This window comes from Apaloderma vittatum, unplaced genomic scaffold (genome assembly GCF_000703405.1).
Source record: "Apaloderma vittatum isolate BGI_N311 unplaced genomic scaffold, ASM70340v1 scaffold6222, whole genome shotgun sequence".
In the NCBI taxonomy this organism is placed as follows: Eukaryota; Metazoa; Chordata; class Aves; order Trogoniformes; family Trogonidae; genus Apaloderma; species Apaloderma vittatum.
The window spans coordinates 15,002-30,181 of record NW_009702959.1 but is presented as its reverse complement, the minus strand read 5'-3'; the positions used below and the strand labels follow the sequence as shown (position 1 = coordinate 30,181).

General features: G+C 51.5%; 2 protein-coding genes across 2 annotated transcripts in view; both read right to left on the bottom strand.

The window, feature by feature from the left end:
- Positions 1-140: 140 nt before the first annotated feature.
- Positions 141-2,836, bottom strand: LOC104270148 (steroidogenic acute regulatory protein, mitochondrial-like; the record flags this gene model as incomplete). The annotated part of the gene is made up of 5 exons (XM_009864417.1): positions 2,782-2,836; positions 2,438-2,560; positions 1,584-1,729; positions 966-1,124; positions 141-316 (listed from the first exon to the last, which is right to left on the bottom strand). Coding segments are annotated over exons 1-5 (659 nt in total), but the record flags the coding sequence as incomplete, so codon positions are not given.
- A 5,983-nt stretch (positions 2,837-8,819) lies between these two features.
- LOC104270147 (microsomal triglyceride transfer protein large subunit-like) overlaps positions 8,820-15,180 on the bottom strand; it is a gene marked incomplete at its 5' end in the record, with an annotated part of 9,176 nt that continues 2,815 nt past the window's right edge. The window contains 13 exons of the mRNA XM_009864416.1: positions 8,820-8,967; positions 9,246-9,416; positions 9,695-9,819; positions 10,092-10,319; positions 10,571-10,692; positions 11,823-11,920; positions 12,366-12,580; positions 12,705-12,917; positions 13,042-13,149; positions 13,595-13,760; positions 13,950-14,107; positions 14,573-14,726; positions 15,012-15,151. Of these exons, the coding sequence (XP_009862718.1) occupies positions 8,820-8,967; positions 9,246-9,416; positions 9,695-9,819; positions 10,092-10,319; positions 10,571-10,692; positions 11,823-11,920; positions 12,366-12,580; positions 12,705-12,917; positions 13,042-13,149; positions 13,595-13,760; positions 13,950-14,107; positions 14,573-14,726; positions 15,012-15,151 (2,046 nt within the window). The remainder of the gene's footprint in view (positions 8,968-9,245; positions 9,417-9,694; positions 9,820-10,091; positions 10,320-10,570; positions 10,693-11,822; positions 11,921-12,365; positions 12,581-12,704; positions 12,918-13,041; positions 13,150-13,594; positions 13,761-13,949; positions 14,108-14,572; positions 14,727-15,011; positions 15,152-15,180) is intronic.

Here is a 15,180-nt window from a genome sequence, read left to right as displayed (position 1 = left end):
CAGCGGCTGCAGGATGATGCAGCTCAGTCGAGACTCAGCCCTGCGGTGGACAAGCAGGGCAGTTAAGGTCCATCAGAGGGGGGTGTGGGGAGTTAAAAATGGTGATAAGGAGCTCCCAGAGCATCCCAGGGAGGCTTTACCTGACGCACCCATCCTGCAAGGGCAGCGGCTCCGGGCGGGGCACCAGGTAGACGGTCGTGTCCCTCCTCCCGCAATGCCGCACGCTGACAAAGTCCCGCTGTCCCACCAAGTTGCCCGGGCTGGGAGCCGTCACTTCGTGCGTCACCAGTGTGTCCGTCCCGACCTGCTGCAGCACCTACCGGAGCGACGATAATTAGGCTCGTTGTGGCTGTCCCTCTGGGGACATCCCTACCACCCCCTTCCTCCTGCCCAGGGGTCATTGAGCTGCCTTGAAGACAAGATCATGGGAAGAAGCAGCAGCAGCTTGGGGCTTGTATCTGGTGATAATTAAACCCTAATTAAAGGGGAAAGTGGGTGATTCTTGCAGCCTTTTTGATCTGGGATGGGGCTCTCTGTGTGCTGTTCCTTTTTCTGAAGGGCTACAAAGCGGCAGATGCAAATACAAAGCAGAGGCAGATACAAAGCAGAGGCTGGGCAGCAGCAGAGCCAGTGAGCCCGCAGTGGGATATATTTCATTTTGCTTTTTTTTTAATTTGCTTTTTTTTTTGAGCTGGTTTCCCTGAGCACCATCTTTCCTGACCTCGAAGTCTAAGCAATGTCAGAGTTGCCCAGCATGGAAAAACCTCTGCGAAGAGGCAGAGAAGAGAGCATGAAGATGACACATTTCTGTTAATGCACACCTTACCCTTACGCCAGGGCTGATATCCTGCTCTTGCAGGAGGGTGGAGTTAGCTTTAATCCTCCAGCAATCTCAAAAAAACTTGATAAATATGACAGCAAACCCCACGATGGCATCACTTGTGGTGCAACCCTCCTGACCTCACCTTCACCCTGCTGAGCGTCGGGTTCCACTGGGGCATTTGCTCGATCCTCTCAAAGAGCTCCCGGTGCAGCCGAGCCACTGGCACAGCCAGGACCACCTCAGCCTGAAAAACCTTGCCCAGCCCAGGGAGAGCAGCACTGGACATTTTGGTCCTCGTGTCCTGGGAGAGCAGAGAAGCCTGCGTCAACTCCAGACATCCCAAGAGGCGCCGGCTATGAGCCAAAATGCTTCATTAATAAACCATCCTCTTTCTAATCGCCACTTGGTTTACAGGTGGAAGCGGTTATATCTAAATCATGCCAACACGACTGAGTGTTTTTGGATGTTTTTAACTCTTTTCTAGCTAAATTAAGCAATTCAGCAAACAGCTTTAATGAACAAACAACGTAAATAACAGCAAAGTTGCAATCTGCCAGGTTTTTCTGCAGAGGTGCTCCTGACTTTCCCCAGGCATGTGATCATCTGAGTTTCCCCTTCCGAGCTTTCCTCGCCGTCTCCTACGCTCGTGGTTTCCCTTCAAGCAGGAGGAATGAGAGAAGCAAAATTTCCCCTCCCAGGCCTCATTTCTCCTCCCGAGGGGCTTTTCCGGCACGCAGCAAAGAGGGTGGCCGGGCTTTACCAGCATTCTTTCTTCTTGCCAGCTGGCGCGGTGTTGCAGGATGCTCAGCGCTCGCTGCAGGGCTGTTTCCCCCTGGGCGATGTAGGAGAGGTCCACACTGGAGATGCGGCTGGGATCGACGTCTCCATTGGGGTCCAGGCACACAGCTGGGGGGGCAAGGCAGAGCAACGCGAAAAGATCTCCTCCCCGCCACCCCCAGCTTTGCCTGTGATTGTGGCTGTGGGTAGAGAAGCGCAAACGGAGGGCAGCGGGTTGCTGGCCTAAAATCTGGGCTCTTACTACGCGACCGGTCCCCTCTTGGACACTGGGGGATGGCTCGGCGCAGAAAACCGCGCTCTCAGGAGCGTCCCCGGTATTCATTCTCTGTGTCTGTGCTTGGAAAGCTTTCTGAAGTCGCTTGCCAAACCAATTCGCAGTAACACCACGGTACAGATTGAGTGTTGCTTGAGTATTGTTAGCATTGCTTAGGCAGCCTTTGGACTGAGCCACGCTTCAAAAAAAGCGGATGAATTTGCTGATATTCAAGGCTTTTAGGTAAGTGGTAGAATGAGAGACGCAGCAGATGGAACAAAACACCAAGAAGCGCTTGCAGCCCCTCCTAAAATCTTTGGTGAGCCAATACATTTTACCTTCCCAGAATCTCAGGGTCCCCCCGCAATCTCAGTTCACCGTTGGTGTGGGGAATGCTTTCAAGCCGCTGGACAGGAGCCCAGCAGCGAGAAGACAATTCTGTCCCCCAAAACGCGGGTCGAATCACACGGAGAGGGCAATGCCTTTTGATACGTGCCCCTCATCGTGTGTTGCAAGGGAAGTTGCGAGGAAACGTGGGACCTGAGCGCCTGAGCTGAGCTTACCTGTCTTCTTCGCCACCAGCCTCTGAATATAACGAGGGATTTTGGAAGGCGGGTGACGGGATCCTCTCACCACCAGCCCTCTCGCGTCCTTCTGTATCGCTGCGATGGCTGTTCCCTTCAAGCCTAGGCGAGAGGCTTTGGTGAGCACAGAGCGGGAGAGGAAGATGCCATGATGCCCCGCGTCTCTGCTGGACCAAGCTACGACCGAGACCACCCTACGCACAACGAAATCGTCTGCAGAGATGGGACGTTTCCAAAAGAGCACCTCCTGAGGGCTTGCCCACTGGATGCATCTCCTTTGGGACCCTCTTTGCCTGTTTTTCCCCAGGGCGAGCGGTTCTTACCGGGCAGGTGGTCGTGGGTGATGGCGCAGCACAGCTTGACGGTGGCCAGCAGCATGGTGTGGGAGCGGGACTGCTGCCGGGAGCCTGCTGTGTCCCTTTATAACCGGCGCGAAGGACAGCACCTGGTGATAGGACCATGCCAGCAGATAGTGGCTGAGAATGTGGAGCCCTCAAGGACAAGGCAAGCAAAGAGAGGAGGAGCGGGAGGGAGAGGCCACGCTTCCCTCTGAATGAGCGTTCTCCGCTTTTCCTCTTGCCCTGTGAATGGACGTGTCCCCGGGAGCCTGCTGTGTCCCTTTATAACCGGCGCGAAGGACAGCACCTGGTGATAGGACCATGCCAGCAGATAGTGGCTGAGAATGTGGAGCCCTCAAGGACAAGGCAAGCAAAGAGAGGAGGAGCAGGAGGGAGAGGCCACGCTTCCCTCTGAATGAGCGTTCTCCGCTTTTCCTCTTGCCCTGTGAATGGACGTGTCCTCGGGGCACAGCTGAGATGTGGCTCCTGCCGTGGTGGAGGGCTGTGGTGGCAAACCCAAGCTGGCAATGGCAACTGGGGGGCATTTGCAAGGAGGGAAGGATGAGGTGGGAGACGAGAGGAATGTGGCTTTGCTCTCGGGGAGAGTGGAAGCTGCTGTTAAAGCCACATTCGCAGAAAACAGTGCTTCTTCCTGCGGAAACTTATTATGGTGGTAGCAACTGCTCTTGTAACTCCTCAAGTAAATCCTTACAGAACTCTTTCCTACTTTAGTCTCCCTGCAAACCTCTGGTGCTCACGGTGGTGGTGGGACCACTACATAAAGTTATTCAGCCCTTCCCCTTGTGTTTCTAACTCTTTGAAAGTTAAACCCGCTCCTTACAACACAGCCACGCTCTGTTCCTCTGGGAATTCCTCTGGGGAATCTATCTGGTATCGCATGTTGATTTGAGAAGTGTGTTATGGGGAGTGGAGGAGCAAGGGAGATGCCTGTGGGTGGCTTTTGGACTCGGCAGAACAACTGTGGTGGAGGATAATTGCAGCAAGTAGGAAAAGCACTGTGTTCACTCCAAGCTGATGGAGTTAAAGACGGTTCTTTGCCCTTTCTGACCCCCAGTGCCGGGTTCCTTCAGGTGAGTGCTGGCTCCCAGGAGCTTTTTTTTTCCCCACGGGTTTTGGCCCTGCTGTGCCGGAGGGACTTATCCCAGCCCTGGGGACTCATTGGCTCAGCTCAGCCAGTTCCCAGGCTCTTTGCCTGACTTACCATTCATGACCCTGAGCCTTTTTTCCCCACACATGGCTTTTCCTACCGGGATAACCTCATGGCACAGGTGCTGTGGCTTGCCCAGCTGCAGCCCATTGCAGCTTCACAGGTTTCACTCTCCATTCTTGATTGCTGGGCGGGTTATAACAGCAACCCCCTGCCAGCTGCTGCTCTTGGCATCCTCAAATTTTTGCAGTCTGCTCTGGGGTGATTTCATATGTGACAGCACCCAGGTAAGTGCCTTTATCTGTGTTTCATAGTTGGGGGAAAGCCTTGCAGATGTGTTGGTGTGATGTGAGTGGCACAAAGTGTCTGCAAGCTTTGCAGCAGGGACCTGGGAGGATGCACAACTGCAGCTCTGTGGGAGATTTGCTGTTGCCAAGAGCTCTCGGTTAGATGCTCCTTTGGTGAGTTGCAAACCGCTTCTGGATTTTTCTGTGGGGTCTGGGGAGTCACCAGAACGTGACAGAAAATACAATGCTTTTTTTTCTTACTATTTTTTTTCTTCCTTTTTTTGTAAGCTGCCTAAAAAGGCCAAAGTAGTACCTGCTAAGGGATCTGCACCTCCTCTAGCTCCTGGGGAGAGCCAGTCCCTTCCGATGGTCTATCACTCACTTTTACGCGTGATTTTCTCAGTTTTGTATCTGCAGAAAGCTGTGATAGACAGGCAGATAATGCTTTATTTCTCCATTTGGTGAGTGGTGTCCGTACGCTCTCCTGAGGGCTGTACGAGTTGTCCCGGGGCTCCCAGAGGAAAAGAAAATATTGGAAACTGCAAGACTGGGAAGGGCTGGCACTGCCAGGTGAGACCCCCAGCTCGGAGCAGTGAGGGGCTGCTATGGGCCAGCCCTGGTCCATTGCCTGCTGATGCCAAGGTGGCCACGACCTTGGGTGGGGTGGCTGTGGGACACCCTGGGGCGTACCCAGCCCCTTGCATCGCTGCAGCAGAGAGGTTTTGGCCCCACATCTCCACTGGGTTTGGCTGCAGCCACTGGAGGTTGCTGCTGATCTGCAACTCCCAGGTCCTAGCTCTGGGCTGCTCTGCCTCTGACCTCCTGCAAAAATCCCTGGGAGCTGGCTGGTTGCTGGCAAGCAGGACCTCGGCTAGAAATAAGATGTGGAAACCCCAGCCTTCCTTGATTATCCCTGGTCCCTTGCTCCTTGGGTGCAAGGACACCCTGGGGACCCATCACTTTGAATTTCACAGCTTGGAGCCAGAGCTCCTCAGGAGGGATGCTGGCTCAGGGAAGGTCCTCCAGCTCTGAAGGAACGCCAAATGTGAAATGCAAAGCCTGTAACCCATGCAAAAGCAGAATTTCAGGAGCTGTTTCTTCCCTTGTTCTTGTCATCAACTAGCCTATAATGAAATTACCTAGTAGAAATAACCCATCTTTGAAGGCAGCTCATTCATTTCTCCTATTCTTGACCAAGACACTTTCTGTCCCCTTTGACTGAGGTGGCTCGGTGTCCCACACAGTGCTGTGTTGCAGCTCCATGGGATCCATTAGCACTGGGGGTTTGGGGCTGAAAAGTCTCTTCCAGGAGGGTTTGGAGCCACCGCCAAAGAAAAGGGGTGATTTTACGGAAATTCCTGTGTCTCCCTACTGTCTTTTGCTGTCCAAGTGTCCAACCAGAACTGGATAAAAAAAGTCTCCACCAGGGACCTGGGAAACTTTAGGTTTCACTGGCTAGAAGTTCAAGTTGTTTAGGGTAAGGCTGTTGCTCAGCATTTAAGCAAAACCTGGATGTTTTTCTGAGTTTCCACACCTCCTGATGTCTCCTTGTCTGCAGGTAGTGAGAAAACATCAGTTAAGTAGGGCAAAACTGGTTTGCTATAAGAGCTTGCTCACTCCTTACCAATCTTGTCCCTGCTTCAAGGGTTGAGGGTGGCATTTTCTGATTTAGACTGTGCAATGCAAACCTCAGCTGAATGACAAAACCTCCTCTCTGAATCTCCTTCGGAGAACGAAAAGGGAGAGAGAGCAATGGAAAAGGTGCTAAATGGCAGGTGGGTTTGGCTGAGGAGCAAACACTGAGGCTCAGAGGTTTGGGGTCCAAATAGTCCTCCCCAAACACCTGGTGGAGCAGTGTGGGTTTGGGTGGGGACTGTGCAAGTCTGTAGGTGGTTGCACGGGTGATGTGTGCCCGTGTGGATTATAGCAGCTCACCAGAGTGTAAAACACAGTCTGAGCTGGTCCAAATCCTGACCGTGAGATGAGAGGAGTTGGGAAACGATGGGGTGTTCTGGGGAAAGGGTGAAAATGGGGAGCAAGCGGGACCTGATGCCGCTATCAGCAGCCGAGCAGAAAGCTTAGCGGTGCAGGTCATGCAGGGATCCTCCTGTTCAGACCCGAGGGCAAGCCCCGGGGCAATTACTCTCCATGTCCTTGAAGGTCGCTCTGAGCAAGCCTGCTTTGCTATCAGCAGAGCCTTGATGCGAGGGAAGTCCTGATTTCAAAGCAGAGCCTTGGATGGCCTCCAGTACCTTTGCAGAAGTTGGCAGGAGAGGCTCAGGAGGCACCTCTGGCCCCGTGGGAACCCTCCCGCAGGGCTGCTGTCAGACCTGAGGGTGCTCCAGTGGGTTTCTAGGAGTTGAGGGAGCCCTCATGTCCCCGTCTTGTGGTCATGATGGGGCATTATCCATGCGTCTCTGGGGCACCTGAAATATGGACCCAGAAAGAAGGTCCCTGGGGAGCTTTGGACATGCTCTTCTTGCTGGAAGCCGCTATGCTATGGGAGCTCTCCTCCACCACCGTCTCCCTTCCGATTGCGTGTCCAGACAAGAGTCAATATATAAAAATACAGGTAATTTATTTCTGTATCCAAACCGTTTGTAATTAGTGTCTCCAGATGGGAAACCAGACAAGTTTCCTCCCTTCAAGCCAGACGGCTCAGTGCTACATCATCAGGCTCATAATATTTTTTTATAAATGCTCAATGTCCCTCTTTTCCTAAAAAGCATGCTTTAGACTTAAAAAAAGAGGGGGCTAAAACTATTTCAAAGGCACATTCTTATTAGGAAGGAATGAAGAAATACTGCTTTTTCCTTGCAAGCCTCCCTCCAGCGCTGGAGAGGCGTTTGGTGGCTGTGGCTGATAACAGTCCAGCCTGAGAATGCAAAACAGAAGAACAATATTTACTTGGAGCTCACCAAAAGAGCCCAAATATCAGCAGAAAAGGGAAGCTGCTGCACCTCTTTGTTGCTGGAACGCTGCCTTCCTGGGTGTAGGGTTGAGGCAATCTTATCTCCATCTGCTGCCCCGATTAAAAAAGAAGGGGAACTGCTGGTCAGGGGATAAGAGAGGCCAGAGGCTTCTCCATTAGTATGTAAACTTTAGATCAAAAAGGAAGACGAGAGGATCTAGGCAGAAGCCACCTCGCGATAGATGGGTTTTGAATCTGCGTGCATCAGCAAAAAGCACGTGTACTACGTGCTGGCTTCTAAAATGAAGAAGAGGTAGGGGATGGGGTGGAGGTGTCACTCAACCTCTCCAGTTTGGGCTGAATAATGCCCGTCCCAAAGGATGTCTACCTGAAACAACAGCTTGGTAATGGTTGTCCAAGCTGTCAGATGTGACCTCCTGCCCTCCTTGGCAGCTAGTACCTGTATTTGCCCAATGGGATGGACTGAACCAGCAACAACTCATTAAAAGAAAACAATACCCAAAGGATGGAGGAGTTTCCAAACATCTTGGCAGCTTGTGCCCATGGTTTGAAACCATCTGGTTCTTCCGCTGAGCACTGCTGACTTCAGACCCAGCTCTGTGTGCCACCACTGTTAGAGCAGTCATTTTTCTACTGCCAGTGTCTTCACCCCATGCTGAGAGTTCTGGTCATCCCAGAGTGGTTTGGGTTGGAAGGGACCTTAACTATCATCTAGTGCTCTCTTTTGACTTTGCCTTAATTTTCCCATTTTTTTTCCTTTGCCTTGCTCCTTTATTTATATTTTATTTTTATTTTTTGAAAAGAAAATTTGACCCCCATTGAAATACAGCAGTAGAGTGCAAATTCCTCCCAGGAGTAAGAGGACAGCACCAAGCTGTGAGTGAGCTGAGTTGCCTTCGAATGCAAATAAATGAAAACAGCTTCAATTAATCCGGAAAGAACATACAATAGTTGGCAACACATTACAAAGGATTTTGTCTTGTTTCTCTGCCTTTCACCCTGAGGATTATTCTGGGGCGAAGGTCTCTGTGGTTGCATTAAAAAAAAAAATAAATAAACCCCCCACACCTTCTCCAGAAACAACTTTTTTTCCTGTGTTCCTGGACAATTTGGCAGCTGCAAAAACTGTACATTAAAGGAGGGTTTTTCATGCCCTCTGTGGCTTCTAGCTGCAGATGTTCTCCTTCTTGACAGCTTCAAGAAATGGGGAGAAAACATGGCATTTTGGGGTGTAGGCTTGCAGAAGGGTATCTTGGGCTCTGAGAAACTCGTTCATTTGCGAAACCAAGCTGTTCCATTGTTTGTTTGTTGTAGTTTTTTTTTTCTTCTTTATGAGGATCAGTTTGGCTTGTGGCAAGCCCTTCCCCATGACAAAGAAAGAGTTCGGGTGAGGGGAAAATCTCAGCCTTTAGGGTGGGTTCCTCCAAGCCCCCAAGGTGCCTCTGGCTATCCTGTCCAACAGCAGTTCCTATGGTGTCTCTTCTGATGCCCTTATTGAAGTGTTTTTCTTATCCAAAGATGGTGGCCGAGGAGAAATTTGGGCAGAGCCCTTCATGGCTCACGTCAGGCTCACAGGGAACTGGGGCATGTGGCAGGAGAGGGGGCAGTTATCCAGTTCCAAAGTGCTATGTCTCCTCTATTCTTCTGCTGCTGTCAGCAGGAGGTTGCAGACCTTGGAGTTGGCCCGGTGCAAGGCAAACTCCCGCCCGGGCAGGGTGCCCTGCCTTCCTTTTCGAGCGATGCTGCTCTGGCTCCCTGCAGACTTGGAAACCGTGAAGATTTCTCTGTGAGACAAGGTGACAGCAAGATGGTCAGGAGGCTACAGTGGTGGACATCTTCCTCCTCCCAGACCAGCATATTCACCATCTCCTCATGGTCTAGGCATGGTACTTTCACCCGTGCCATCATGAACTTGCAGTGCTCTTCCCCCATCCCTGCTGGTTTCCACCCACAGCTCTCAATAATCGCACGACCATTAATTCCCTCCTCTCCCCAAGAAGTCCTCCTTTATCTTGAGCACACCAAGATGTTTCTATTCTATCTGGCCCTATCCAGAGGCTACCTGTATGGTACTTGTTCCTCTCTCAGCTGCAGGCACATGAGCACTGGGCTGCTGTAAAACCTCAGCATGGTGTCAAAACGGATTGAGGTCTCCACCTCCATCTGGCTTCTCAGGGTGGCTTGGAGGAAAGGGGCATCTAATTCTGCCTGGAAATCAATGGTGAGGCTTCCCCTGCAGGAGAGAAGCATGAGGGTCTGGTCACGGAGCAGTGGCACCAAACCAAAAGCAAGAACATGAGCATCTGAATTTTAGGTTTGGCTGTGGAAAAGGAGCATGCAGCCAGCGCACACCAGATATGTGGTATCCACCAGGAAGGGTTGGACCCAGCAGGAGATAAACAGGGTGCTGTGGAAAGTCAGCTGAAGGTGGAGCATCCCTCGTGCTGGGTGCTGAACCTGCCCACCATGTACCTGGTGTACCCAGAGCCAAGAAATATTCTGCCTGCTGACCTCGCGTTGATGCTGCTTTTCAGTTCCTGCTCCCAAATGCTCACGTCCATGTCGGCTGAAATGTCAAGCCCCAGACCTCCCTGGAGTTTGATGGCCACTTGGACACCAGACTGCAGAGGAATGACCTGGAAGATGGAGAAGACAGGTGTTGCTCTTGGCTGAGAGGCTGATATCAGCGATTGCCTGACCCAACCCTGCAGCTTGGCTTGCCTAGGAGGAACTCAAGCCACCTACATCCCACACGGGAGCCAGCCATCCCGCTGTTTGACCAAGCCCAAGAGACATCTGGCAGTGCCACCTCACTCTTAGATCTGTATCTGCAGTGAGTAACATGCCTAAAATCCACTGGCTGGATTCACTTGGATTTGGCGTGGAGACAGGTCACCCCACCCAGTACCTGATGATGGTCCATCAGCAGGATATTCCCTTTGACCATGCTCGTGGGTTCTCCATTGCTTAACAGGACCTTGGCCATCAAGTCTGCATATCCCTGGAAGAAGACGATCGGCCGCACCTGAACGTCGAAGAAGATGGCAGACATCCCGGCCATGATCTCTGGCTCCTCTTCCCCTTCCAAGACATTTTCTCCCATCGTTGATTCCATCCCTTGTGCTTCGATGGCGACCTAAACCACAGAAGATGAAATATCCAAACTGCATGGAGCAAAGCTGGAGAGTCCCTTTCGTGCCCCGCGATGCTGTTCAAGTCGCTGTACTCGCCCAACCCTTGGGTAGACACCATTTGGGGCATGAGGACAGAGATGGGGCGGGTTGGATGGGGCATCCAAGCCACCCTTGAACACTGTGGCAGCGGTATCGCATCCTCTGTTTGTTTTTTTGTTTCAGAGGGGAGCGGGGGGCTCCCTTCTCAGAGCACCTGAACTGCACGAAGCCGCTGGCCATGGCTGAGCAGTGAGAAATCAGAGATGCTCTTCCTCAGGAATCCGCCCTCCAGAAACAGCAGGTCCAGCCCGAAGGTGGAAAGCAGGTCCTGGGTGACTGAAAGGCAGAGAGAAGTCTGTAAGCATCCCTGGGGGTGTCTCCTAGCACATCTCTTTGCAGATTGTTGAGCTGTAAATGCTCTTAGAGTAGAAGGCGAAAGCTGACAGGAAAAAAAAGAGGCTGTGGGTGGGATGTGCAAGGCTGGGGTGGCAGCAAGAGCATCCCCTGCACCTGGTGCCACTGAGTCAGTGGTCAGCAGGACTGGGCAGTTTCTTAGAAGAGCTTGACCAGATGGATTGAGAGATTTGGGAGGTTACTGGGTATGTCTAAAAGTAGGATCTCGAGAGCTCCTTGGTAATTTCATAGAATCTCAGAATGGTTTGAGTTGGAAGGGACCTTAAAGATCATCCAGTTTCAACCTCCCTACCATGGTGAGTTGCAAGCCTCCTGGATTGTATGGCCCCTGGATTGTGCACCTGGTCCTGGAGAGCTGTCCCATCTATGGCCAGTTTGACTTGCGTGAACGGATCTCCTATGCTAGCTATTAAATATCTGATGAAGCTAATTTATTCGGAGGGGAAAGCTCTGCACCATCTCCTTCCATCCTTGCACTAATCAAAGGATTTAGCATTGCAATGTTTTTCTTCCAAGGTGTTGTCTGTTTTGCCTCCACCTGCAAGGCTTGGCTGAAGAAGGCCACAAACGAGAGCTGAGGGGCAAAGCAGATATTTAACAAGCTTTGACTGTTGCCATCTGTCTGAAGTTTGACAATTTTTATCTTGGTACAAGGATTCTCCTATTTGAAGAGCTTATTAAAACTACCTAAGGAGCTGAGGAATGAGGCTAAATATCTTGGCTTATCAGGAAAAGCACAGAAGCTTCCACCTACAATCTACCATCGGTTTCATCTCCAGCTGAAGTTGCTCTTTGAAGTTAGCAGGATTTGAGGAAAGTATGTGGCCCAGCCCTCCTGCTGCAGGGGCATCAGAGAAAAATATATATAAATGTCAAGTGATGGCAACCAGCCAGCCTCAACTGATGATAGGAGACATGTTCAGAAACCTCACAGTGAAATTTTTTGGGGCGTTTTTATGAAGCTGAGGCCTCTTCTGAAAGTTGCCTTTCTCTACTAGCCCTTCCTTTAGCCATCTGGGGGAGCCTGGGATGAGTGTCCTCAGTGGTGTCACCTGTCAGAGGTCCTGAGAAAGAAGAAGAGACGCCAGTTTTCGAGAAGAAGTTGTAATTATTTATCCGTGGGTCTCTCATGATGTCTTTCATTATCTTCCTGGAAGCAAGAGGGGAAAGGGTACGTCAGCATTGGGAGAGAAGCAAGTGAAAACATCAGTGATGGTTACAGAAGGCTGTACAAAGAAGGAAATATAAATTTCTGAAGTATTTCTCCTGGTTGCTGATTGCCCAGAGAAGTGTGAGCAAAAATAAGGAAAAGAGCGGATGTGAGCTACTCTGGAATTTCCCTCTCCTCTGGTCTATTAGGATAAATCAGTCAGATATTTTTGTGCAGCTTAGCTCTGAAAAACATCAGTGCTTGGTCCGTTTTGTGCAGATAGCAAGATTAATGTTGTTACAAATTGTGTGCTGCCCTGCGAGCTGGAGCTTTGAAGGCGTGCTGGGCCAAAAGCCACAGCTGGAGGGAGGAGGAAAAAGAAATAAAAATAAAAAAGCAACATAGAACTAGGGGGAAAAAGTGCAAACCTCTCCTCCAGACCCACCTTGCTGGGTGGTGGTAGGCACGCAGGCTGTTCTGAACCTTCAGCAGCAGAAAGGTTGCTGTCTCTGACTCCAGCTCGTTGGTGGCCAGCAGGATGTTGATGACGTCCATGGGCGAGGGCTCGTTATCCAGGAGGATTTCTGCGGCGGCCAGGCGACACGTTTTTTCATAGCTCTTCCTCTTCTCGTGGAAAATCCTCCTCATTGCTCGTTTCACCTGAGGGCAATTCGAACGGTGCCGGCAGAGTGGGGATGTGCAAAATAGTCGCTCCCTTTGCACCGTGATGGCTTAGCTCCCAACGGGAAGAGGAGCACCAAGCCCTGGCAGGTTTGCTTCCTACCTTGCCCGAGATGTGCCGAGCGGGGAATCGCTGCAGGGCGGAGATGGCCGCAGCGGTGATGGTGGCAGGACCCTCCTCGGCGTAGTCCAGGAGGGTGGGGATGGTTTCGGGGAGCATCGCGTTCCCCAGGGCCAGCAGGTGAATGACCACCTCGGACTCCTCCTCGGCTCCTCTTAGGCCAGCAAGGATGGTTTTCACCCCACGCTCCACCTCCTGCTTTGAGTTTGCAGAAGAGGAGGACAGCAAGGAGAGGGACAAGAGAGATTTTTGGGGACCCTGAAGAGGAGAGGGGAGTGGGTTCCGAAAAAGCCAAGAAGTGAGTTTGCAGAGGACGCACCTGCAGACCACACATCTTCTGCCGGCACAGCTTGCCAACCAGAGAGCCCAGAGCAACTACCGCTGTCTCCTGGACCTCGGGGGCCAGCTGCTTCCCATCCAGCTTGTCCTGAGCACCGGGAGAGGGGTATTAGGAAACAGAGGAAAAAAATGTGGAAAAGGCCAGAGAAGGAAAATGATTTTACCTCTCATCTCTACGCATTTGCCAAAAAAGTAGGAAAAGCTTGGATCTCACATGGCTTGAAGGGAGGCAATGCATGTTTTAATTGGATAAAATGGTGATTTTTCACAGAGACGTTTAATTAAGCTTTTATTATGTGTAATGCATGGACATAAAGCACTTTCTGCTGAACGCTTTTCCTCTGAGGAGCCTCTACTCCCATCACCAGCGTACCATTAGAAGCACATAAAATAATCTCGTAAGCAGGAAGATGTATTTCTACATTGGAGTATTTTCCTTTTTCAGGGAAATATGCTTCCTGTTCCCTCCTCCCTGAAATGGGGTGAGCATCTGTCCTGAACTTGGAGAAGGAGACAAACGTGTCGTTACTTACTAATACCAGGTGGAGAAGCTCTCCTGAAGGCCGGGGAGAGAAAGCTGCAGCGTAGAGAAACTTTTCCATCAGGGACTTGGGCTCCTTGCTGAGATCCAGAAAATCCGAGAGACCCGCCAAGGATGCCACTGACTGCGCGGCCACTGCTGCCTCCACGATGAAGGGGCTGGAGCAAGAAGATGGAAGTCATCAGTGGCATGACCCACCAGTAGAGGTGGAGAAGAAACAAGGTGCCCTGTGCAGACCCTCATCCTCTTTTCTCTTCTCCATGGTTTGCTTTTGCTGTAAAACTCATGGAAGCTTCCACTTACAAGTTAATAAAGATCTAGAAGGTTGGCTCTTGGTCTGAACTCACAGCATCTCCTCAGGAGCTCTCCTCAGCAGCTGCAGAACGTCTTTCTTCTTGGCGCTGCGCAGCATCTGGATGAACCTCTGGAACTGCCACGTGGTCCCTGCCTTTGAGGCGTCTGTTTTGACTCTCTGGCTGTCAAAAGCCTTCAGGTAGGCTCTCAGCTGCAAAGAGAAGGTCTGTTAGGTGGAATTTAGCCTCTTTATCCTGTGACTCCAGGATTAGGCGTAAATGTTTACGCTTGGGAAATATTTAGGAGCGGCAGGGGGCTCATGGGGGTCCTACAGGTATCTGCTGGTACCTGCAGGTATCTGCTGCAACCTCCCACCACCACCACTTAGGACTGAAGTCCAAAGAACCCCGATTTGTGGTGTGTGCCAGGAAAAAAAGAGCAGGAGAAACTGCTAGCATCACCAGTGCCTGAAAATGTCACGTTATTTAGGAGAGGTGACAAGTCAGGCTGTTGCTCTACAGTGCTTCTGGGGCCAAATCCTGCCTTGACAGTGGCAATCAGCCCCTCCAAATGCACCACCATGGTTTTAACCCCAAATCCTACAGTCTTCTCCTGCCAGCCCAGGTTCCCAGCTCAGGGCAGAGCCTGAGTTTTGGGAGTGGGTAGCATCACTGACCGACGGGCAGCAGGTGCAGACCCTCCTGAAGGGCAGGCTGGTCATGTCCAGGGGTTGGTGCCGCCCCTCCCTGCCAGCCAGGACGTCCTCGAGTCTTTGTCCAACCACCTCTGCTGGGCCGGGCATTGGAGGAGACACTAGCTGGAGCTGCTGCCTGTGGAGGGAGAAGAAACCATCGTGAAGTGTTTCATCATTTATGTCCTTCATGTCTCAGAGGCTGGTTGGGTTCTTGCAGGTTTGGAGAAGGAGGAGATGCGGGCAGAAGCTGTTAAAAGGTGTCTGGTGTTCTGCCCGTGTCATGCCCAGCTCCTGCACCGTCCTTCTTGCTGCCTACGCCAGGCTGTGCCAGGAGAGCAGTAAACACTTTAACTCCAACGGATGCACCTTTGTCCCATGCTGGGCTGCCCAATTTGGGCAGTGGCATGGGGGCATCGCTTGCCTTGAAGTGATTTTGATGCCAGTGGAGGACCTCAGGGATGGAGACACCATGTGGCTTTCCTCTGCCAGCACCGACTGGAGAAAGTTGTCTTTCACCACGTACTGACTTCTGCTGGTGGGCTGCCACTCGACTCCAAAAATCTTGAAAAAGGAAAAACAAGGTGAAAAAT